This window comes from Delphinus delphis, chromosome 15 (assembly GCF_949987515.2).
Source record: "Delphinus delphis chromosome 15, mDelDel1.2, whole genome shotgun sequence".
NCBI lineage: Eukaryota > Metazoa > Chordata > Mammalia > Artiodactyla > Delphinidae > Delphinus > Delphinus delphis.
This window is the reverse complement of record NC_082697.1, coordinates 80,865,108-80,891,421: the sequence shown is the minus strand read 5'-3', so window position 1 is coordinate 80,891,421 and position 26,314 is coordinate 80,865,108. Positions and strand designations below refer to the sequence as shown.

At 52.3% G+C, this 26,314-nt stretch overlaps 2 protein-coding genes across 2 annotated transcripts in view; both read left to right on the top strand.

Moving 5' to 3' along the window:
• The first annotated feature begins 660 nt into the window (after nt 1–660).
• The window catches only part of MUC12 (mucin 12, cell surface associated), a 41,654-nt gene continuing 16,000 nt past the window's right edge, over nt 661–26,314 (top strand). The window contains exon 1 of the mRNA XM_069541389.1: nt 661–757. Within this exon, the coding sequence (XP_069397490.1) occupies nt 697–757 (61 nt within the window). The 5' untranslated portion in view covers nt 661–696. The remainder of the gene's footprint in view (nt 758–26,314) is intronic.
• MUC3A (mucin 3A, cell surface associated) lies at nt 12,975–18,345 on the top strand. Its single transcript, XM_069541458.1, has 11 exons — nt 12,975–13,665; nt 13,769–13,870; nt 14,829–14,944; nt 15,058–15,116; nt 15,720–15,865; nt 16,267–16,332; nt 16,693–16,855; nt 17,037–17,213; nt 17,303–17,391; nt 17,707–17,753; nt 17,922–18,345. Exons 1-11 carry the CDS (start codon nt 13,077–13,079, stop codon nt 17,961–17,963), a joined length of 1,596 nt encoding a protein of 531 aa, XP_069397559.1. The 5' UTR covers nt 12,975–13,076; the 3' UTR covers nt 17,964–18,345.

Sequence of the window (26,314 nt, the reverse complement as noted above, 5' to 3'; positions counted from 1 at the left end):
AAAGTTCCTAATACTTGCTCATCTGCTGGTCCAAGCTAGTCATTTTGTTTGATTGTTTCCACTAGCCATCTGTGTTTCCTTCTCTGGGACCTGGCCCAAGTCCTCAGATATTGAAATGACTTCTGATGGAATTCTGCATTGTTCCCTGGTATTGGTGGTGGGGTCATAGCCCCAGAGTCATGCTAAGGGCAGGATGGAGACGGGGAAGAGTGAGTGGCAGAGGGAGTGAAGAAGAACAAGTTTTCATCTCTCCCCGCCCCCTGCAGCTGGGAATGAAACTAAGGAGAGGCCCCAGAGTCCAGCGTCCAAGGTCTTGGCCAAGCGTATTCTCTGTCCAGTTTTTCTAGTTCTTGGCTGGGGGCAAGGGAAGGGCAGAGCAGGGCAATGTCCTGGGAACTGCTGTGAGTGGGCCAGGCAGGCTGCGGGTGGAGCTCTTCCGGGCTGACACTTCCTGGGCTTGTCTTATCTTCTAGAAAGTCCTTTCTTCCTGCAGCAGTGCCAGATACAGGGAGAAGGGGGGAACAGCGGGGCAAAGGGCGGTACAAAGGTAAAGCTACCTATGCTCAGCCCTCACACCCAGCAGGGCAGATAACTTCCAGCTGGGTGCTACTGCGCACATCGTACTGGCTGGCTCTGCACTGCTATACCCCGTGCGCTGGCGCTGGTCCTGCTTCCAGCCTGCTCTGCACCAGATCCATGCAGCTGCTCAGGGTCCTCTGCCTCCTCTGGATGCTCAAGGTCTCCCTGGGGGCCACAGGTGAGGGAGCGAGGTGGGGGAGGGCTGGGGAGACCCTCCTGATGTTCCAGGACAGGGGTGTGTGTGTGGGGCGGTGGCTCTGAGATCTAAGGGGAGGCTGAGGAGGGGCCTCTCAGAGCTCTTTGTGCAGGGAGAGCTGTAGGCAGGGGGAGGAGAGGGAAGCTGGGTCCAGCGGTGCTGCTGTACACCTGGGACCGAGTCCGCGCGTGCATCAAAAGGGTGGGATAACCTGTTTCTGAAAGAGTGCTCTTCCCACTTTGACTCAGTTTTCTGAGCCCCCTTCCTCTTGTTGCCCCTGCTCCCCAGCACTGATGCTTCGTCCGCCCTGGATTCTATCCCTCCCTTTACTTCCATCGGTTCAGCCCTCCTGAGGGTCCCTGGCTCTGCCCCTGGGGCCCCCTCCTCTCTCTTTGGTCCCGGTGCCCCCTCCTCCAGTCCTGCCCCTAACTCTCCCACCCCGACCTAGCCTATGTTTCTGGGCACAGCTGTCATTGGCAGGGCTGTGCGGGGAGAGCCTGATGGCTCCCAAAGGGTGGTTCTGAGACCACCTGGTGTGGGGTCCTTTCTCTCTCCCACCCCTTTGGAACCTCGGAATTCCTCTTCCCTTCCCTTCCCTCTGCCCCCCAGTGTCTGCTCCTGAACCCCAACCTTAGACCTTCCCAACATAGAGGTCCTCTGGTCCACCCTCTCACTTATCTCCAGGGCCACCTCCTGGCTATAAGGGCTCTGGGCCAGGAACCTTCATATTCCCCTCCCCTATCTCCCTGACACCCCAGCTAAACTAAGTAGTGAAACCCCAGCTCTCAGAGCAAAGATGTGCTGAGTCTGAGTTGAGAAAGCTGCCCCCGAGTGGACAGAGGTCTGGGTGCTTCCTGCCAGCAGCTGCCGTGGCTGCCGGTCACCCTCAGCATTGTGAGATCTTTGACTCTCACTTGTATCACCTGTAAGATGGGGATGACAACATCTGTAGAGGGAGGGGCTCATATTTGTAAACTAATTAATTCCTTGGCCGAAATAGAATAGGTGATGGAAAATATAGCTATTTTTATTATTGACACTCACTGCTACACCTTAAGGTCTTCAGGACTCACGCCTGCCTGCCAAGGTATCTCTTTCTGGAAATTTCCTTTTCTGTCCTGTTCCTCAGCCTGTGTGTGACCCTCTCTCCTTGTCCTCAAACTCAATGAAGTCTGAGCTTCAATCTCTGCTTTTCGCTTTTTTATTCTCTTTGCAACTTTCTGCTCTCTGACCCCTCGTCTCCCAAAGTCCATGATGTGTCCCCACCCTCAGCCCAGGATTGGCTGGGTTCTCTCTCTCTCTCTAAAGAGGAGAGTCAGCCCAGACAGCAGTGGGTCACAGGGAGATGGGCAGAGGTGGGCCAGAGGGGGCGGGGGTGGCACAGAGAACCGGAAGGGACAAGGACTTTGGGGTGTGTGAGGAAGAAGGAATGGGAGTACCGATGGGAGGAGACGGGACCTTCTGCTGAACCTGCGTGCTCAGCTCGGCCATCCCAGGGCTGCAAGGTCAGTACTCAGACAGGTGGGCAAGGGATTAAGCGCGCCCCCAACCCAATGCCCCTTGGAGAGGCTGCCCAGGGGGGAAGACATATGTTGGCCTTTAGAACCTTGAAAGACCCCAGCCCCAAACTGCCTCTGATTCGGGAGGAACTGGTGGCACGTCCTACCTCTGTGGCATGTATCTGGAAAATGGGGTATGTGGTGTTATGGCGACAAAACGACCTACCAATGAATTCCTCTGTTCTACCGCCAATACAGGGGCTTCAGCCGTGGCCACATCCACCTCTAATGCGCTTTTGCACGCGGCTCTCAGCAACTCCCCACACTCTCAAGGCCCAGCAAGGCGGCCACTGAGTACCTCTGAAATTTCTCCCACTCCAGATAGTAGGGAACACATACCTATGACTATCACCACCTCCCCCCACTTGAAATCCATTTCTGAAACGTTGCTCAAATCGCCAATCAATTCCAACACCTCAACAATCCCCATGTCCAAGTTTGTCTTCAAGGTTGAGACCACTCCACCAACCGTGATTGTCTATATGGGCACGACAGAGTGCATCAATCCAACGAACCTTGTAATCACTACCACTTACCCCACCACCACCTGCATGACACAGACCCAAGTGTCCCTCACCAGCTCTTACACCACCACTCCTGTGACAGAGAAGCCACGGACAACCATTACCAGTACTTATCCCGTGACAACTACCAAGAGAGTCACTTCAGCCGTGACCAATTCTCCCAGTACCACCACTCCAGGGAAATCTCCCACAACCATGACCCCGCCCCCTTCCTTTGTCCCAACAACCCACACAACTCTAGACACTCCAATCTCCTCTGTGACTGGTACCACACAAAGGGCTATCCCTACCGCTGCAAGTACCCACACAACCCAGTCTCCAACCCCAACAATCGTGTCTACCTCTGCTACTACCCCTTCTCTAACTACTAGGAAAACGTTGTTAACAACACTCAGCACCCGTAGCACCTTGATTACAACCATCACTTCATTTCCAGACATGGTCAGTACCTTTCAGACATCCACAGCTATCACTCAAGAACCTACTTCAAATGATATATTAACAACACCTACAACACAAGTTGTATCCGTTGCCACCTCGAAAACAACAGGATTGCCCATCACCTCAACAACACAAATAACCAAGACTGCTACCACAGATACAGTAACGACACCCACATCAACGACACTTGCCACCTCGAACACAACAGTATTGACGAGCACCTCAACAACACAAATAACCAAGACTGGTACCACAAATACAGTAACGACACCCACATCAACGACACCTGCCACCTCGAACACAACAGTGTTGCCCATCACCTCAACAACACAAATAACCAAGACTGCTACCACAGATACAGTAACGACACCCACATCAACGACACCTGCCACCTCGGAAACAACAGTATTGCCCATCACCTCAACAACACAAATAACCAAGACTGGTACCACAAATACACTAACGACACCCACATCAACGACACCTGCCACCTCGAACACAACAGTACTGCCCATCACCTCAACAACACGAATAACCAAGACTGCTACCACAGATACAGTAACGACACCCACATCAACGACACCTGCCACCTCGGAAACAACAGTATTGCCCATCACCTCAACAACACAAATAACCAAGACTGGTACCACAAATACACTAACGACACCCACATCAACGACACCTGCCACCTCGAACACAACAGTATTGCCCATCACCTCAACAACACAAATAAACAAGACTGCTACCACAAATACAGTCACGACACCCACATCAATGACACGTGCCACCTCGGAAACAACAGTATTGCCCATCACCTCAACAACACAAATAACCAAGACTGGTACCACAAATACAGTCACGACACCCACATCAACGACACCTGCCACCTCGAACACAACAGTATTGCCCATCACCTCAACAACACAAATAACCAAGACTGGTACCACAAATACAGTCACGACACCCACATCAACGACACCTGCCACCTCGAACACAACAGTATTGCCCATCACCTCAACAACACAAATAACCAAGACTGGTACCACAAATACAGTCACGACACCCACATCAATGACACTTGCCACCTCGAACACAACAGTATTGCCCAGCACGTCAACAACACAAATAACCAAGACTGGTACCACAAATACAGTCACGACACCCACATCAACGACACCTGCCACCTCGGAAACAACAGTATTGCCCATCACCTCAACAACACAAATAACCAAGACTGGTACCACAAATACAGTCACGACACCCACATCAACGACACCTGCCACCTCGGAAACAACAGTATTGCCTATCACCTCAACAACACAAATAACCAAGACTGGTACCACAAATACAGTCACGACACCCACATCAATGACACGTGCCACCTCTGAAACAACAGTATTGCCCATCACCTCAACAACACAAATAACCGAGACTGGTACCACAAATACAGTCACGACACCCACATCAACGACACCTGCCACCTCGGAAACAACAGTATTGCCCATCACCTCAACAACACAAATAACCAAGACTGCTACCACAGATACAGTAACGACACCCACATCAACGACACTTGCCACCTCGAACACAACAGTATTGCCCAGCACGTCAACAACACAAATAACCAAGACTGGTACCACAAATACAGTCACGACACCCACATCAATGACACCGGCCACCTCGGAAACAACAGTATTGCCCATCACCTCAACAACACAAATAACCAAGACTGGTACCACAAATACAGTCACGACACCCACATCAACGACACCTGCCACCTCGGAAACAACAGTATTGCCCATCACCTCAACAACACAAATAACCAAGACTGCTACCACAGATACAGTCACGACACCCACATCAACGACACCTGCCACCTCGGAAACAACAGTATTGCCCATCACCTCAACAACACAAATAACCAAGACTGGTACCACAAATACACTAACGACACCCACATCAACGACACCTGCCACCTCGGAAACAACAGTATTGCCCATCACCTCAACAACACAAATAACCAAGACTGGTACCACAAATACAGTCACGACACCCACATCAACGACACCTGCCAGCTCGGAAACAACAGTATTGCCCATCACCTCAACAACACAAATAACCAAGACTGGTACCACAAATACAGTCACGACACCCACATCAATGACACGTGCCACCTCGAACACAACAGTATTGCCCAGCACCTCAACAACACAAATAACCAAGACTGGTACCACAAATACAGTCACGACACCCACATCAACGACACCTGCCACCTCGGAAACAACAGTATTGCCCATCACCTCAACAACACAAATAACCAAGACTGCTACCACAGATACAGTAACGACACCCACATCAACGACACCTGCCACCTCGGAAACAACAGTATTGCCCATCACCTCAACAACACAAATAACCAAGACTGCTACCACAGATACAGTAACGACACCCACATCAACGACACCTGCCACCTCGGAAACAACAGTATTGCCCATCACCTCAACAGCACAAATAACCAAGAGTGCTACCACAAATACAGTCACGACACCCACATCAACGACACCTGCCACCGCGAACACAACAGTATTGCCCATCACCTCAACAACACAAATAACCAAGACTGGTACCACAAATACAGTCACGACACCCACATCAACGACACCTGCCACCTCGGAAACAACAGTATTGCCCATCACCTCAACAACACAAATAACCAAGACTGGTACCACAAATACAGTCACGACACCCACATCAACGACACCTGCCACCTCGAACACAACAGTATTGCCCATCACCTCAACAACACAAATAACCAAGACTGGTACCACAAATACAGTCACGACACCGACATCAACGACACCTGCCACCTCGAACACAACAGTATTGCCCATCACCTCAACAACACAAATAACCAAGACTGGTACCACAAATACAGTCACGACACCCACATCAACGACACCTGCCACCTCGAACACAACAGTATTGCCCATCACCTCAACAACACAAATAACCAAGACTGGTACCACAGATACAGTCACGACACCCACATCAACGACACCTGCCAGCTCGGAAACAACAGTATTGCCCATCACCTCAACAACACAAATAACCGAGACTGCTACCACAGATACAGTAACGACACCCACATCAACGACACCTGCCACCTCGAACACAACAGTATTGCCCAGCACCTCAACAACACAAATAACCAAGACTGGTACCACAAATACAGTCACGACACCCACATCAATGACACCTGCCACCTCGGAAACAACAGTATTGCCCATCACCTCAACAACACAAATAACCAAGACTGGTACCACATATACAGTCACGACACCCACATCAACGACACCTGCCATCTCGGAAACAACAGTATTGCCCATCACCTCAACAACACAAATAACCAAGACTGGTACCACAAATACAGTCACGACACCCACATCAATGACACCTGCCACCTCGGAAACAACAGTATTGCCCATCACCTCAACAACACAAATAACCAAGACTGCTACCACAGATACAGTTACGACACCCACATCAACGACACTTGCCACCTCGAACACAACAGTATTGCCCATCACCTCAACAACACAAATAACCAAGAGTGCTACCACAAATACAGTCACGACACCCACATCAACGACACCTGCCACCTCGAACACAACAGTATTGCCCATCACCTCAACAACACAAATAACCAAGACTGGTACCACAAATACAGTCACGACACCCACATCAACGACACCTGCCACCTCGAACACAACAGTATTGCCCATCACCTCAACAACACAAATAACCAAGAGTGCTACCACAAATACAGTCACGACACCCACATCAACGACACCTGCCACCTCGAACACAACAGTATTGCCCATCACCTCAACAACACAAATAACCAAGACTGGTACCACAAATACAGTCACGACACCCACATCAACGACACCTGCCACCTCGAACACAACAGTATTGCCCATCACCTCAACAACACAAATAACCAAGAGTGCTACCACAAATACAGTCACGACACCCACATCAACGACACCTGCCACCTCGAACACAACAGTATTGCCCATCACCTCAACAACACAAATAACCAAGACTGGTACCACAAATACAGTCACGACACCCACATCAACGACACCTGCCACCTCGAACACAACAGTATTGCCCATCACCTCAACAACACAAATAACCAAGACTGGTACCACAAATACAGTCACGACACCCACATCAACGACACCTGCCACCTCGAACACAACAGTATTGCCCATCACCTCAACAACACAAATAACCAAGACTGGTACCACAAATACAGTCACGACACCCACATCAACGACACCTGCCACCTCGAACACAACAGTATTGCCCATCACCTCAACAACACAAATAACCAAGACTGGTACCACAAATACAGTCACGACACCCACATCAACGACACCTGCCACCTCGAACACAACAGTATTGCCCATCACCTCAACAACACAAATAACCAAGACTGGTACCACAAATACAGTCACGACACCCACATCAACGACACCTGCCACCTCGAACACAACAGTATTGCCTATCACCTCAACAACACAAATAACCAAGACTGGTACCACAAATACAGTAACGACACCCACATCAATGACACCTGCCACCTCGGAAACAACAGTATTGCCCATCACCTCAACAACACAAATAACCAAGAGTGCTACCACAAATACAGTCACGACACCCACATCAACGACACCTGCCAGCTCGGAAACAACAGTATTGCCCAGCACCTCAACAACACAAATAACCAAGAGTGCTACCACAAATACAGTAACGACACCCACATCAACGACACCTACCAGCTCGGAAACAACAGTATTGCCCATCACCTCAACAACACAAATAACCAAGACGGCTACCACAGATACAGTCACGACACCCACATCAACGACACCTGCCACCTCGGAAACAACAGTATTGCCCATCACCTCAACAACACAAATAACGAAGACTGGTACCACAAATACACTAACGACACCCACATCAACGACACCTGCCACCTCGAACACAACAGTATTGCCCATCACCTCAACAACACAAATAACCAAGACTGGTACCACAAATACAGTCACGACACCCACATCAACGACACCTGCCACCTCGAACACAACAGTATTGCCCATCACCTCAACAACACAAATAACCAAGACTGGTACCACAAATACAGTCACGACACCCACATCAACGACACCTGCCACCTCGAACACAACAGTATTGCCCATCACCTCAACAACACAAATAACCAAGACTGGTACCACAAATACAGTCACGACACCCACATCAACGACACCTGCCACCTCGAACACAACAGTATTGCCCAGCACCTCAACAACACAAATAACCAAGACTGGTACCACAAATACAGTCACGACACCCACATCAACGACACCTGCCACCTCGAACACAACAGTATTGCCCATCACCTCAACAACACAAATAACCAAGACTGGTACCACAAATACAGTCACGACACCCACATCAATGACACCTGCCACCTCGAACACAACAGTATTGCCCATCACCTCAACAACACAAATAACCAAGACTGGTACTACAAATACAGTCACGACACCCACATCAACGACACCTGCCACCTCGAACACAACAGTATTGCCCAGCACCTCAACAACACAAATAACCAAGACTGGTACCACAAATACAGTCACGACACCCACATCAACGACACCTGCCACCTCGAACACAACAGTATTGCCCATCACCTCAACAACACAAATAACCAAGAGTGCTACCACAAATAGAGTCACGACACCCACATCAACGACACCTGCCACCTCGAACACAACAGTATTGCCCAGCACCTCAACAACACAAATAACCAAGACTGGTACCACAAATACAGTCACGATACCCACATCAACGACACCTGCCACCTCGAACACAACAGTATTGCCCATCACCTCAACAACACAAATAACCAAGAGTGCTACCACAAATAGAGTCACGACACCCACATCAACGACACCTGCCACCTCGAACACAACAGTATTGCCCAGCACCTCAACAACACAAATAACCAAGACTGGTACCACAAATACAGTCACGACACCCACATCAACGACACCTGCCACCTCGAACACAACAGTATTGCCCATCACCTCAACAACACAAATAACTGAGACTGGTACCACAAATACAGTCACGACACCCACATCAACGACACCTGCCACCTCGAACACAACAGTATTGCCCAGCACCTCAACAACACAAATAACCAAGACTGGTACCACAAATACAGTCACGACACCCACATCAACGACACCTGCCACCTCGAACACAACAGTATTGCCCAGCACCTCAACAACACAAATAACCAAGACTGGTACCACAAATACAGTCACGACACCCACATCAACGACACCTGCCACCTCGAACACAACAGTATTGCCCATCACCTCAACAACACAAATAACCGAGACTGGTACCACAAATACAGTCACGACACCCACATCAACGACACCTGCCACCTCGAACACAACAGTATTGCCCATCACCTCAACAACACAAATAACCAAGAGTGCTACCACAAATACAGTCACGACACCCACATCAACGACACCTGCCACCTCGAACACAACAGTATTGCCCATCACCTCAACAACACAAATAACCGAGACTGGTACCACAAATACAGTCACGACACCCACATCAACGACACCTGCCACCTCGAACACAACAGTATTGCCCATCACCTCAACAACACAAATAACCAAGAGTGCTACCACAAATAGAGTCACGACACCCACATCAACGACACCTGCCACCTCGAACACAACAGTATTGCCCAGCACCTCAACAACACAAATAACCAAGACTGGTACCACAAATACAGTCACGACACCCACATCAACGACACCTGCCACCTCGAACACAACAGTATTGCCCAGCACCTCAACAACACAAATAACCAAGAGTGCTACCACAAATACAGTCACGACACCCACATCAACGACACCTGCCACCTCGAACACAACAGTATTGCCCAGCACCTCAACAACACAAATAACCAAGACTGGTACCACAAATACAGTCACGACACCCACATCAACGACACCTGCCACCTCGAACACAACAGTATTGCCCATCACCTCAACAACACAAATAACCAAGAGTGCTACCACAAATAGAGTCACGACACCCACATCAACGACACCTGCCACCTCGAACACAACAGTATTGCCCAGCACCTCAACAACACAAATAACCAAGACTGGTACCACAAATACAGTCACGACACCCACATCAACGACACCTGCCACCTCGAACACAACAGTATTGCCCATCACCTCAACAACACAAATAACCGAGACTGGTACCACAAATACAGTCACGACACCCACATCAACGACACCTGCCACCTCGAACACAACAGTATTGCCCATCACCTCAACAACACAAATAACCAAGAGTGCTACCACAAATACAGTCACGACACCCACATCAACGACACCTGCCACCTCGAACACAACAGTATTGCCCATCACCTCAACAACACAAATAACCAAGACTGGTACCACAAATACAGTCACGACACCCACATCAACGACACCTGCCACCTCGAACACAACAGTATTGCCCATCACCTCAACAACACAAATAACCGAGACTGGTACCACAAATACAGTCACGACACCCACATCAACGACACCTGCCACCTCGAACACAACAGTATTGCCCAGCACCTCAACAACACAAATAACCAAGACTGGTACCACAAATACAGTCACGACACCCACATCAACGACACCTGCCACCTCGAACACAACAGTATTGCCCATCACCTCAACAACACAAATAACCAAGACTGGTACCACAAATACAGTCACGACACCCACATCAACGACACCTGCCACCTCGAACACAACAGTATTGCCCATCACCTCAACAACACAAATAACCAAGACTGGTACCACAAATACAGTCACGACACCCACATCAACGACACCTGCCACCTCGAACACAACAGTATTGCCCATCACCTCAACAACACAAATAACCAAGACTGGTACCACAAATACAGTCACGACACCCACATCAACGACACCTGCCACCTCGAACACAACAGTATTGCCCATCACCTCAACAACACAAATAACCAAGACTGGTACCACAAATACAGTCACGACACCCACATCAACGACACCTGCCACCTCGAACACAACAGTATTGCCCATCACCTCAACAACACAAATAACCAAGACTGGTACCACAAATACAGTCACGACACCCACATCAACGACACCTGCCACCTCGAACACAACAGTATTGCCCATCACCTCAACAACACAAATAACCAAGAGTGCTACCACAAATACAGTCACGACACCCACATCAACGACACCTGCCACCTCGAACACAACAGTATTGCCCATCACCTCAACAACACAAATAACCAAGACTGGTACCACAAATACAGTCACGACACCCACATCAACGACACCTGCCACCTCGAACACAACAGTATTGCCCAGCACCTCAACAACACAAATAACCAAGACTGGTACCACAAATACAGTCACGACACCCACATCAACGACACCTGCCACCGCGAACACAACAGTATTGCCCATCACCTCAACAACACAAATAACCAAGACTGGTACCACAAATACAGTCACGATACCCACATCAACGACACCTGCCACTTCGAACACAACAGTATTGCCCATCACCTCAACAACACAAATAACCAAGACTGGTACCACAAATACAGTCACGACACCCACATCAACGACACCTGCCACGTCGAACACAACAGTATTGCCCATCACCTCAACAACACAAATAACCGAGACTGGTACCACAAATACAGTCACGACACCCACATCAACGACACCTGCCACCTCGAACACAACAGTATTGCCCAGCACCTCAACAACACAAAAAACCAAGACTGGTACCACAAATACAGTCACAACACCCACATCAATAGCACCACTATGTGCACCAGATATCTCGTCTTCAACCAATTTCTCTACAGGAAGAACAATGACACCAGCCCACACTGAGTCCACATCCTTGAGTACCACTGGTCCATTGACCCCCAACACCGAACTCAGCTCCACACTCGCTCTTTCCAGCACCTCACCCCTCCAGAGAAATATCATCCCATTTTCCCCTCCATCTTCCCCAACCACAGAGCCAGTCTCCACTTCGACTGCAAACACTAGCCCTATGTCCACCCTGATTACCATCATCCCCACTACACACCCAACTTCCGGCCCTTCAACTCCCACTACTCTTCCCACCAGGTCCACAACAGAAATCACCACTCCCACGCACACTGAAGCTCCTGTCACCTCGATCACAGCCACTTTTCCCATTCTAGCCTCAACCACAGAAGTAGCCCAGTCTGGGACCAAAAGCATGGTAACAGCACGCACCTCAATAACAGCTCTCAGTACTTCGAGTGTTTCTCCCTCAACACCTTTCCCTGAATTGATTACTTCTACTAGTGCAATAAGTACCCCTTTTAGTACCATCATCTCTTCTTCAATACCTGAAATAACAATATCATCTCTATCTTCCATCAGCACAAGTTCACTGGTCTCTACGACAAGTAAGTCTTTTCCTACCTCCTCTCATGTGTACAGTACAGACATCACAGGGTCTTCTGTCACTGCTTTTCCTACTTTTTCCTCATCTGAAACTGCAAGAACTTCTCTCACCACTTCTCCCCAAAATGGTGGCCGTCGTCTTACGCAAACCACCACCATGTTGACTCTTTCTTCCACTACCCAATGTCCAGAATCAATATCGGTTACAATAGTGTCTGCCTCTCCCACTACACCATGTATAGAAGTGGGTCCAAATCCTGAAGTTACTTCTACGCCCACCATCCCATTATCAGTTTTTACCTCTACTACTGAGAGGGCCACCTATCCCAGTTCCACCACCAGGACAACTGTGTTCCCTGCAAAAACGGACACTTCTACTTCCGTTTTCGAAACTGACCCCACTGACATGACTGATGCGCCTAGTTCTATCAGCACTGGAACCATCCCCATTAACACGGATTTCACGAGCACACAAAGACCCACCAGTGGCACCTGGATCAGCACCAACTTTGTAACTACCCCACGTGTGCCCGGCTCCACTAGCCTCCCAGTGACCATGAAACCAAGTAGCAGCTTTTCAACTACCATGATGACTTCAAGCAAGCTGACGCGCCCCACCTCACACATCACCAGCGCTCCAGGGACACCAGCGGCTACCACCAAGACTCTCTCCACCCTTACGTCACCCAGGACAACTTTGACCACGACTCAGATGACCACACAGTCTAGGTTGACCACCACCCCAGGTTGGATCTCCTGCCTCCATGCGGCCTCTCCTCCCTCTCCTGCTATATTCCCGTGACCAAGGTCAATTCTGTCCTGAACTTCCTGTTTTCCTGTGCTCCCCAGGCACTTGTGACAATGGTGGCACCTGGATGCAGAGCCAGTGCTCCTGCCCCAGCACTTTCTCTGGCTCCCGCTGTGAGTTTGCTGCGGGACAAATAGATGTGGGTGAGTTGCTCTCTGCACTTTCTCTCGGGAGGTGCCACTGACTCTAATGGGCCCAATCATTTTGCTGAATCCCTTCATCCTTGCTTTCTGCCTCATGCTCTCCCCTACCCCATACCATGCCTAATCTCCACCCTCACCTCCAGGAGGTCGCTGGGACCACTTTCTTTCCTGGGACCTCCTCCCAGTCTGGGCTGCTTCGAGTTGTATTAGGTTCTAATTTCTGCTGTAACAAATTACCACAAACTTAGCAGATGAACATTGCAAATTTATTATTGTACAATTCTGTACATTAGAAGTCTGACATGAGTCTCGCAGGGCTAAAATCAAGGTGTTCGCAGGGCTGGGTTCTTTCTGGAGGCCCTAGGAGAGAATCCATCTCTTTGCCCTTTCCAGGTTCACAAGTGGCCCACATTCCTTGTCTCAAGGCCCCCTCGCTCCATCTTCAATGACAACAGCTTTGCATCTCTGTGCCTGTTTTCCATACTCACATCTTCCTCTGACTGATTCTGACTTCTGCCTCCCTCTTCCACTGCTAAGGACCCTTGTGATAATACTCGGACCACCCAGATAGTCCACATTAATTTTCCCATAATGAGGTCAGCTGGTTAGTACCCTTAAATCCATCTGCCACTTTGATTCCTCCATGCCATATAGCATAAGATATTCCCAGGTTCTGGGGATTAGACATAGGCATCTTTGGGGGCCATTATTCTGCTTCCCATTGGGGCAGATGTGGGAGAGACTACAGGCCTGACTGCTGGACATCCTGACTTTCAGTGTTTCTCACATCTCAGGACAACTCATTCCAGAATTCCTGCCTCTCCCCCTCCTGCTGTTCAGTCAGTTCTCAGGGAACATGGAGAGGGGCCACGGGAGTAGCCTCTGGGTCAGGGTGGTGGTGGTGATATCAGACAGGAGTGGATGGTGAAGTGACCAGAGCAGGGAATGTTGTGTGCAGACAAAGTGGACGCTGAAGTGGGCATGGAGGTTTCTGTCGACCAGAAGTTCTCCCCGGACCTCAATGACAACACTTCTGAGACCTATAGGAATTTCACGGACACCTTCCGGGATCAGGTGAGGGGGACGGGGAGGGAACTCAAAGGTCTGCCCCTGGAGTTGAGCTTGGGTCCCTGGGTACCCTCTGGTCTGGATGTTCAGATGTGAGCCCAGGATCCTTGGCATTTCAGATGAAGAAGGTCTACCAAAATGTGAAGGGGTTCAAGGAGGTGGTGATCCTTTCTCTGAGGTAGGAGACCCTTCTGGCACTGTGGAGACAGTGTCAAGTGGTGGTGGGGATGAACTAAGAAGTGCTGGAGAAGACATCCCTTGCTTTTGGAATCGTCAGATGTCATAAAGAGAGGGATGGAGTGAGGATGCAAACGAAGCACTCTGTAGAGGGTATTTTTCAGTCATTTTCTGGAGTCATTTCTCTGTAGGAGGGATGTCACCCCTACTCTCAAAGCATGTTGGAAGGTGAATGATTCAGCGGGACAAACAGGGAGGCGGTGCATGAGGGATGGTGCCTGGTATCTGGTCTATAGCTGGTCTCTCTCTAGTTGGCACCTGGTCTGCTGGATGGGTCAGCAAGAGGGAGGCAGAGAGCCCAGGAGGGCCTGGTTTGATTATGGCTTGAGGCAATGCCAAGAGAATGTCAATCATTCCTTGTCCCACCTACTCAGGCTGATAAAGGCAGAGGTGCTGGACATAATGTGTCTGGAATCCCAGCTCAATGCCCACTTGCTGCCAACACCCGTATAGTTGTGGTTGGTCTGGAAGTGCCCTTCTACGGACCTATGATGGCCTGGGCCTGGGCACCTTTTAAGGCTCCCTGCCCCCTTGCCCCCCTCAGGAATGGCAGCATTGTTGTGGACTACCTGGTCCAGCTGGAGTTACCCTTCAGCCCCCAGCTGGAGAGCGAGTATGAGAATGTGACAGTGGCCCTGAAGGAGGAGCTCCAGACTTTCAGCCAGAATAGCAGCTGCGGGAAGGACCAGGGTGAGCAGAAGCTGGGGGCCTCGGGCTGCAGGGAGGGGCCAGGGTCACAGCCACCATCCCAGCCTGCTCCAGCGCAGACAGGGTCCTTCTGGGGTCAGGTGCCAGCCCTGTGGTACCTCTGGCAGGTTGGGAGAAGAGACACAGGTCCCCAGCCAACTGGGTCAAGGATGGGGCTAAGGAGGGGCTCACCAGAACCTGAGTGCTGTGGAAGAGACAGTTCTGCTCAAGGTTTCCAGGGTGGCTGAGGACCCCTGACTATTCAGGGGACATGAGGGAGTCCAAAGGGGTCTTCCCTTGTTGCCCATTCACACCTCCTCCATACTGACGGAGCCCTCTCTGCCCCTCCCTGTGCCTCCCCCCAATTCCACCTGTGCCTCTGTGTCTCCCCCACCCGCCCCCAGTCTTGTGTTTTAAGCCTGATTCCATCAAGGTGAACAACAACACCAGGACGGAGCTGTCCCAGGAAGGTGAGAGGTTGGGCAAAGGGCTAAGTGGCTCCAAGAGGCCATGACCCCTCCCACAAGGGACATCTGTCCACTGAAATTCCCTAGGGAGGATGGGGAGACCTTCTGGGGAGGCAAGTGATATGGACCCGGCAGTGCTGCCTGCCTGGCCCTTGTTAGTAGCTTCCACCTGAGGACCAGCAGAGAAGGTGAGGAGAGGGTGAGGGGCCTGCCCTTCCCTCATCTAATCCCAAGGTCTACCCCTCGACACCCCACCCTCGGAAATGTAGTCCTTCTCATCCATTTTCAGAGTCATTTCATAGCCTGGCCCCAGAGTAGAGTGGATGAAGTCTTTGCCTCTGCAACCCTCTTCCTATCCCCCAGCCATCTGTCGCCACGCTGCTGCCGTGGGCTACGAGGATTTCTACTTCCCCTTGGTGAAGGAGAACAAGCTCCTCTGTGTCACCAAATGCACGGCGGGCGTGGACGGCGCCATCGACTGTCATCAGGGCCAGTGCGTTCTGCAGAGGAGCGGTCCTTATTGCCGGTGAGGCCCCGCCCACAGCCAGCTGAGCCAATCACCCGACCCCGCTCAGCCGGCGCCGCCAGAGGCCCCGCCCCCTGGCCCCCGGGTCACCCACCTGCTAGTACCTGCGTGGTCCAGGGGCACTAGCGGACCAAGCCCAGGAGGTGGTGAGGGCGTGTGACCTGTGACACGCTCCCCGCAGCTGCTTCTCCACGGACACGCACTGGTTCTTGGGCTCGCGCTGCGAGGTGACCATCTCCTGGAAGGCGCTTGTCGGAGGCCTGGCGGGGACCGCGGCGCTGCTGCTGCTGCTGCTGCTGGGGGCGCTGAGCGTCTTCGTCGCGCGCTCGTGGAGGAGGCGCGGCCAAGGCGGAGGCCTGTGAGTGCGCTGGAGGTGGAGGGCTGAGGGCCGCAAAGGGGTCCCAGACCGGGCGGCCCTGCCCTGACGATGCAGCGCCCGCCTGGCAGGTCCTGGGACGACAGGAAGTGGTTCGAGACCTGTGATGAGAACACCGTGAAGACTTTTTCTAACTTGGGCTTCGAGAATGACAGAACAGGTGAGTCCTGTCTCCTGGGGAAGGGAGACGGGGGCTTCCCTGGGTACCATTTTGGCCTGGGCAGGACAGGAGGACCTCTCTTGCCCAAGACAGGCATATACCTCTTGCCCCAGAGTTTGCTTCGTGGCTTCCGCGCCCCCTTCTAAGGCCCAGGTCGTGCACAGGCCGTCCCCGCAGGGCAGGCGCAGGGGCACAGGAGCCCCCTTGGCCCTGCCTTCCTGACGTTTCCTTCCCTCCTCTTTGCTCCCCACATCTTCCCTCTCCCCACCACCGACCCCCCCCCCCCCGCCCGTTCTCTTTTCTCTCTATTTAAAGATGAAAACTTCTATGTGGCCTTGGAGAACGTGGACACTAATATGACGGTGAGGGGGCAAGGTGGGGTGGCGGTAAGGAGTGCTCCCAGGTCCAGTTCCCGATGCCCCCCTTCTCAGGACAGGGGCCGGGCAGGGACAAGGAGGCGGTGACCTTCTAGCCGGCCTCTGCTGGGTGGCTTCCTCTTCTCACTGCCTGTCTCACAAATTCTGTGGCAGCTGCACTTCCACAAACCTGAGGTGAACGTGACCTCTCTGTGAGCTCCACACTGCCTTCTCCACGCTGCCGCGGACAGTGCAGGGAACCATCTGCACTGCCTCTGAAGAGATGGCTGTGAACTCCTGCGGCTCAGTCTCCTGGTTTCCTTGGGCAGCACCAGACTCCCCCCTGACCCCTATCCTTCTCCCAACTTGTGTGAAACCCACCTGGAGACCCAGTTCAAATCCAGGCTCTTCCACTCTGGGACCTTGGGCAAGTCAGTCACTTCTCTGAACCTCGGTTTTGTCACCTGTAAAATGAGTGTGGCGGGGCTTCCCTGGTGGCACAGTGGTTGAGAGTCTGCCTGCCGATGCAGGGGACATGGGTTCGTGCCCCGGTCCGGGAGGATCCCACATGCCGCGGAGCGGCTGGGCCCGTGAGCCATGACTGCTGAGCCTGCGCGTCCGGAGCCTGTGCTCCGCAAGGGGAGAGACCCGCGTACCGCAAAAAAAAAAAAAAAAAAAAGAGTGTGGCCCACCCGTCCTAATACCTTGTGGGATTATTGTGAAAACCAGATGTGCTTGGTCAGACCTCTGTCCCAGCGCACCTTCCTGTGTCGGCCCTCATGCTTATATGGCTTCTCTGAGATCCCCAGTCCCCATGTCCTTCCCCAGGGCTCAGGCCTCCATTTCTCCTTTTCCTGGGGCACCCCTACTGCCGGGTCCTCACCCTGTACATGCAAGCAGCCTGCAGCCCGCCCCATCCTCCTACCCTCTCCTTATATAACTCCCCTTGCACCCCTTGCCCCCATCCCTTAAACTTTCTCCCCTCTGAACCCACTTCTTAAGTCACTTCTCCCCCACAGCCCAGTGCCCAGCCCTGCATCTCCCCCAGTTTCCGTACTTTCCCCTTCCCCATCCCTGTACCCTCAGCCCTAAATACCCCCCTCCCCCCCGCCTCTCAGTGCCCCAGTCCTAAATCCTCCCTCCTCTTCTCCCCCCATCCCTAGCTAGGTACAGATGCCCTCTGCATCTTAGGACGCCCAGGTGGTGCTCCCTAGGCCAGGTCCCCCATTATGAGGCTCCATTCTTCCTGTTACCCCCAGGTCCCTGAGGATGAGAGGAAGTGGGGTCCTGAGGTGGGAGAGCTCCTCCAGCACCTCCTCCTCATTCCCCTAACTCTCCCTCCCCTCCCTCAGTCCTTCCCCCCATTCCTACCCCCTTCCCCACCCCTTCCTCCCTTCCTCTCCCTGGTCTCACCCCCATCCCTGCAATAACCTCTGGAGACAGAAGCCCCCAACCTCCTTTGCAGGAAGACCTCACTCACCTGGGGGCAGAAAGTCTGCAAGTCTCCCGTTCTCCCAACTGAACATAATATAGCATTTATTGTAAAAGAAACTGCTCTGTGTCTTTCTCTTTCTCACACTCTGGTGCTTCCACTCGGTTGAGGAACAAGGATGTCAGGAGATGTAGGAGGGCCTGGGAGCGCAGGTTTCTCCCAGCAAGGAATTAAGGGTTCCGTGGGCAGCTCTCAGGGACCATGACTGTCCTCAAAGGGAACGTCGAGATCGGAGGACCCATTTTCTCAGGGAATGGGTGGGAGCAGGTGGTGGGAGCCTGTTGGGTTTGTCATCTGTGCCCCTTGACGTTAAGAGCTTACGGCTGAGTCAGGGAGGTGGGTGACTCCAGCTGAGCCAGCTGTCATTGGCGCTGTTAGGTGAGCCAGGCATCCCCAAAGACCTTGAGACTGCAAACCTGGGTGGCAGAGACACTCACGCCAGGGCCTGCCACGCCGGGGGCTGGGGCCCTCTTGTTTCCACTTCTGTGGGCAGCAGCAGGCTGTCGGACTGAGCTGAGGGTGGTCAGGGCTGGCAGAACGAGGTTCTCCAGGTGGGGGTGTCGGAACGACCCCCGGGACCTTTGTCCAGGACAGGAGAGAGACTGACAGTGGCCAGTGTGCGGGTAGAGACCAGGACCATAAAGCCTCAGGTGTGAGTGGAAGTCCCACCCAGGAGAAGCGCTGGTGGGCAGAGGGGGCCCGGGGGAAGGCACTGCCCTTCTTCAGAAGGGGCCAGCTCGAAGTGGGTGATGAGGAAGGAAGACCCGAAGGGGGGCCTCTTGGGAGTAAGGGCGGAGGGTCCTTCACTTGGCCTGGTCCCTCTGGCAGCTCCTTCTAGGGTTCTGTTGACCCTCCCTCCATAGTCACCGTCTCCCTGGGTTTCTTGGCCCTCGCATCTTGGCAACCATCGCGCACTCACGCCTCTGCTGCCTGTCCCTTCCTCCTGCCCTGCCCCTCCCATGACTCTGGCTTCCACACTATAGAGATCCCGCAGAGGGAGGTTCAGGTCTCTTAGAGAGGAGGAGGGTTGACCGGCTGCCCTTTGGCCAACTCCCCGTGTCACCCACCAACCCCATCGTCTCACCTCCACCCGGGGCCAGGCAGTGTCCTTCCTGAGGCAAAGGTCTCTGGGCTCCTTTATATGGTTGACCCCTCCCTGGGAGGCACTCGTTTCTTGGTTTCTTCTGATGTGCGAAGATCCTACACCCAGGGCCTCACTCTCAGGGAGATGCTGGCGACCTGGATCCTGTCAATGGCTCTCTGGCTCTGGGCGTCCGACGTTGCCACATCCACGACATCAGGTGAGTGAGATACAGCCCGAGCCCCGCGGTGGTCCCGGTGTGTGCTGGCCTCAGGCAGGGCTGCAGGTGGCTAGCCTCCCTTCTTCCTTCCCTCCCTCGCTTTTCAGGGGAGGGGGCTGCCCAAGGGCTGGACACCCAGGCCATGACCTCATCCCGCCTTTGGAAGCTAAAGGGGTCACCCCGGAGACCTGCGGGTGAGGAGGAAGGGGCCTGGACTGTGCTGTGCTGTTGAGAGTTTGCACCAAGCCCCACCCCGGGGCTGAGTGGGAGCTGGAATCCACCCATTCTGTTCTCCAGGCTTCCCCCTGGGAAAACAGGGGGCTCTGCCTGCCCTCATCCTGGGGTCTGCCCCAGCCTAAGGGTCGGCCCTTTCCAAACCTCACAGAGACACTGCACAGGCTGCCAGCCCTGGCCAGGGAGGGCAGGAGTCCACGGGGTGTCCAGCAGCTTCCCTCCTTGCCTGGGGAGAGCCTCAGGGGTGCCAGGGACAGCCCCTCTGGTTAGAAATGGCTGAAAGGCTGAGGGAGAGACAGACTCTGTGGTCCGTGTTAAACCTTTTCACGGCCGTTTGTCTGGGAAGAGACTGGTTACAAGCTGATTCCCATGGGTTCCCTCATGCGGAACAGACTTTCTGGTTCCCCCGAGACAGGGAAGTGCCCCTGGGAAGGGGTGGGCAGGGCAGATGCTGGGGTGAGGGGCATTGGGGGAGTGAGCCCAAGGTGCCAGGTGAAAGAGACATGTCTTGAGTTGAAGGACATGCATGGTGTGTGATGAGCGGTGGCAAGGGGGTGGGTGGGTGGGAGGGTGGGAGCTGCGGCCGGAGGCCTTGGAGGTCTTCAGGGCGGCTGTGAGAGAAGCCACGCAGGAACTTAGGCCCCTAGGGGCCACCTCAGCTGACCATGCCTTAATGTACTTCTTCCTCCCCTACCAAGACATGTTGGGGGCAGCAGCACTGGCTGGGAGAAGCCAAGGGGAGAGGAGCCAGGACTGGGGGTGTGAACTTCGTGGCTTTAGGGACATTATGAAAATATGTTAATTAAAGACATTTTAGCCTTAAGCTAATACACAGAGAAAAGGAAGCTATGGAAGGGGGTCAACCTTAGGAGGGGTCCTCCCATCCCTGCTCCCCAGGCAGATGCTGAGGAGGGGGATGGTGGGGATGACGATGACAGTGATGAAGGACCCAGAAATCAGCAAGGGTATTGCCTCTGTTTCTCCCGCCATGCCTTCGAGACAGCCACCCACACAAAGTATTGCAAGGTGCTCATAATCGCATGGAAAAGACCATGTTGAGTCCGTTAGAACGCCAAGGAGTCAAAAGCATCTGTCTTGATAAAGGCACGGAGCCATCGGGAGTGGGGAGTTCAGGCAAGGAGGGCCATTCCGGGGGCACCAGGCCTGATGACACCCCAAGCCCCCCAGCCCCCTACTCGCAGAAGGCTCTGCTATTCACAAAGCCATTTCAGAGCATGTAGCCTGTATGACTCATCAGGAAAATTAGGAAAGGAAAGGAAGGCAGACAGGAAAGAGAGACTCAGAGAGGGTGAGTGACTTACCTGGGACCAGCATGACCCATGATTATATGATAATTAGCAGGACCTCACCCATATGATACTAGGTTTGTGCTGCCCTGACCCCGCACTGGAGGCCCTCCGCCCTCTGCAATACCTCCATCCCACTGCGTGCATTCTGGGTCCTCTTCAGAAGTCAGATCAGAGACCGCTGGTGGCATATGTGGTTTTCTTTGTTTCTCATCTGCTCCCTGCTCTTGGTACCCCAGTTCACCAAGAGGACTGATGAAGTCTTGGACAACTGAACAGTGGGGAGAAGGAATGGCAGCCTGAGAAAGTAGAAAAACGCTGCAGGGCTGTGCAGGGGAGTCGAGGTGTAGGAATGTCCCAAAGGTGAGGGGCATGTGCCCGGTGGGGAAAGCAGGTTGGTGAGGGAATACCTTTGGGTAACAGGAGCATCAAAACCAGGTGGAGGCTTTTAGACACCAGAGGACCTCCAAGGACAGAGCAGGGGTGGGTCACCCCTGCCAGGACAGGTGCAAAGAGGGACGTTGGGAGCCATCCTGGCATGAGGCCATGGGGGTCCAGCTGGGAACCCAAGTTCCTTGGAAATAGAGAGGAAGGTCCCTCTTGATGATGGGCACCAAGATAGATGGTTCTAGAACCTGTGTGACTGGGGAGCAGGAGATTCTTTTTGGTGGTTGACAAAGGGCTCCAGGCAGGCCTGTTGAGCTTGGGCTGAGCATGGGATTTCTGGAGGGAGCTTTCCTAGAGGCCTGGGACTCAGGAAGGAGGATAAAGAGAGGGACATGGTCTAGAACTCTCCATTCTCCATGTGCTGCAAGGGCCGCAAAGACCACACAACACCAGGGATCAACTTGAGGATTGGAGTCTGTGTCCTGTTTTGTGTACATGAAGCTCCAGAGTGTTCCTAGGAAGGGTGGGGGAGGAGCTGCTCAGGATGGCAGCAGGGAACCTCAAGGGGTCAGAGTTCTGGAGTCTAGAAAGGTGAAAGTGGAAGTGGAAACGTCCGGTGTATAAAAGTGTGCTGGGGCTTCCCTGGTGGCGCAGTGGTTGAGAATCTGCCTGCTAATGCAGGGGACACGGGTTCGAGCCCTGGTCTGGGAAGATCCCACATGCCGCAGAGCAACTAGGCCCGTGAGCCACAACTACTGAGCCTGCACGTCTGGAGCTTGTGCTCCGCTACAAGAGAGGCCGCGATAGCGAGAGGCCTGCGCACCGCGATGAAGAGTGGCCCCCGCTCGCCACAGCTAGAGAAAGCCCTCGCACAGAAACGAAGACCCATGACAGCCAAATAAATAAACAAATGTGGGGTTTAAAAAAAAAAAAAAAGTGTGGTGAAGGTCACAACAGACTTGTTCACAGTAGACAAAGGGGCGACCTTTGAAGCGTAGGTGACATAAATTTAGAGCAATTAAAAGGCAGTAGTTGTATTTTTTTGTTTTTTTTGTTTTTGCTATTATGGATAAAGCCACTACAGGTCTTGTACACATTTTTGGATGGACACGTGCACTCATTTCTCTTGGATTTATAATTGGAAGTAGAATCACTGAGTCATAGGGGGGGCTTACGTTTAGTGTTTTACGCAGAGTAATAAACTTACTCATTCAGCAAACACAGGAGACCTGGCTCTGCCCAGGCAGGTGCTCTGAACCAGGTAGGATGAATAAGCCAGTTTATAGTCTTGTTTATTAGACAGAAACACGGGAACGGGGCAGAAAGAACCACAACCCAGGGCTGCTGCTGAGGCTCCGAGAGGGGCCCCGGTGGAGGAGGGTGAAGAGGGTACCACTCAGAGGCTGTCCCCTGGGCTGAGCTGGGAGCCTGTAGGGAGAGGTGACACTGGAGTTTGCTGGCTGACGGGGAGTCCAGGGAGGGAGTCGTAATAGATGCTCAAAGCCTTTAGACAATTTCAGAACTGACAAAGCCATGCGTAGCTATGGACAGAACTGGAGTAGTGACAAACAGATTCCCTGGGTACAACACATCAGGAAGCCACGCCTCCCGCTGTCTGGGTGTGACACTAATGATCAGAAGGGCTGGTGTTCACTGAGGGCCTACTATACGCTAGACAGTGTTCTAACTGATATCTCAGTTAAATTTCCCAGCGACCCTGGGAAGAAGCACTGTTACTGATTTCTGTTTTACATGGGGAAACTGAGGCATGGAGATGTTAACTAACTAGTTCAAGGCTTCCCATCTATCAGGTGGAGGAGCCAGGATGGGAACCCACGCTGTCAGGCTCCAGAGCCCACATTCTTTACCACATGCTCTAACTGGGGGTGTCCGTGTGTGTTAGTTTCCTGAGGCCGCTACAACAAATTACGATAGGCTTTGTGCTTCAAACAACAGAAATTTATTCTCTCATAGCTATGGAGGCCAGAAATCCGAAATAAGGTATCATCAGGGCCTGGTCCCTCCAGAGGCTCTCATTGTCCCTTCCAGCTTCTGGTGGTTCTTGGCGTTGCTTGGTTGTGTGGCATCACTCCAACCTCTGCATCTGTCTTCTCATAGCCTGCTTCCCTGTTTGTGTCAAGTCCCCCTTGCCTTTCTCTTATAAGGACACCAGTCATTGGATTTAGAGCCCACCCTAAATCCAGGATGATCTGATCTTGAGATCCTTAACTTAATTACATCTGCAAAGACCTTATTTCCAAATAAGGTCACCCTCAAGGGTATATGGGGATTAGGACTTGGACATATCTTTTGGGGGGACATAATTCAACCCACTCTACCATGCTTCTACAGCAATCAGAGCAACAGCCCTCAGGGAGGCAGTGGGCAGGGGCAGCGGCAGGTGGCCCTGGCTGCTGGTGCTAGGAAGCTGGGAAGCCCATTCATTCGCCACAGGTGTGTGCAGGGCAGGGGGTGGGGGGCGGAGGCAAGGTGGCCCCGGCCTTGTCTCACCCCTAAGGCGACTCTGCCAGGTGGGAATGACCTTCCAGAAAAGGAGACAGGCCCAAGTCACTGAGGTTGTGTGTGGCAGGGCTGAAAGTACACCCAGGACTGAGTGACACAGCCTAGTGGCCCCCACATGGCTTCTCTTGTAGGATATTCTAGAACAGTGGTCCCCAACCTTTTTGGCACCAGGGACGGGTTTTGTGGAAGACAATTTTTCCACGGACAGGAGGTGGGGAACGGGGGGTTGGTTCAGGCGGTAATGCAAGCAATGGGGAGCGACGGGGAGCGGCAGATGAAGTTTCGCTCGCCTGCCCGCGGCTTACCTTCTGCTGTGTGGCCCGGTTCCTAACAGGCTGCGGACTGGTGCCCGTCCACGGCCCGGGGGTTGGGGACCCCTGTTCTAGAATGAGAAGGGTGGTGAAGGCAGGCATCATTCATCCCCATTTTCCGGGGGAAATGGAAGTTCAGAGAGGTTAACTGCACAAGATCCCGTAGCTGGGTAGCACCTGCCCTCACAGGTGTGCCCCCCGCTCCACACCCCACCCTTCAGGGCTGCTCCCATGGACCCCGCTGAGCCACCACAAGCAGAAATGTGTTTTGGAGGTGGTAGGAGGGGACCGTCTTATATCGAGATGGCGATCTTCAGACTTGTCCCAAGGTGTTCTCGAGGGCTTTTTCCCAAGAATGCCACCAAGTGAAAAACTTGCTTGGCAAACCAGCTGCCTAACTCAAATGATTATCTTTTAAAGAAAGAAGCGATAAGAACTGTACACAGGACAAGAAAGTAAAATTTTACTTGTTTGGTAGGAGAGCTGGTGTCTTGGATGGCTAGTGCAACACAGACATTAGATCATTTTTGTTAAAGCATTTTGATCACAGAGGTGTGGGGAATCCCAGCTTGGGAATTATTAGTGATTTTGCATGAGTTCTCCAAGGTACTGGGCACACCTAAGTTTTAATTTTTACAGCATATGCATTTATTATGTTTAGACATTATATCGTGAATGCCTATTTATGGTAGAACATTTAGAAAATATAGACAAACAAAAGGAGGAAAATCTCTCTTAAGCTTACCACTCAGATGAACGTTGCTAACATTTTGGTCTTTTTCTGAATAGGTACGTAGATTTATTCTAGGGGCAGTTTCTGTTTCAGTGGCTGATTAATATTCTATTTTATGGAATACCCTAGTCCTCTAACTGGTCTCCTATTCTTTTATTCTTGGACAGGTTTTCCCCAATCTTTCATAGATAATGATGCAATAAACCTTCTCGTAAAACATTTTTTAAAAAAATCTGCATCAGATTACTTTACTTGAGGGTCAGTAACTAGAAGTGGAAT

Coding starts and splice junctions, on each gene's coding strand:
- MUC3A (XM_069541458.1), top strand. CDS start 13,077: ATGTTGACTCTTTCTTCCACTACCCAATGTCCAGAATCAATATCGGTT. Junction 15,117..15,719: donor GTGGTGATCCTTTCTCTGAG/GTAGGAGACCCT, acceptor TGCCCCCCTCAG/GAATGGCAGCATTGTTGTGG. Junction 17,214..17,302: donor CGCGGCCAAGGCGGAGGCCT/GTGAGTGCGCTG, acceptor CCCGCCTGGCAG/GTCCTGGGACGACAGGAAGT.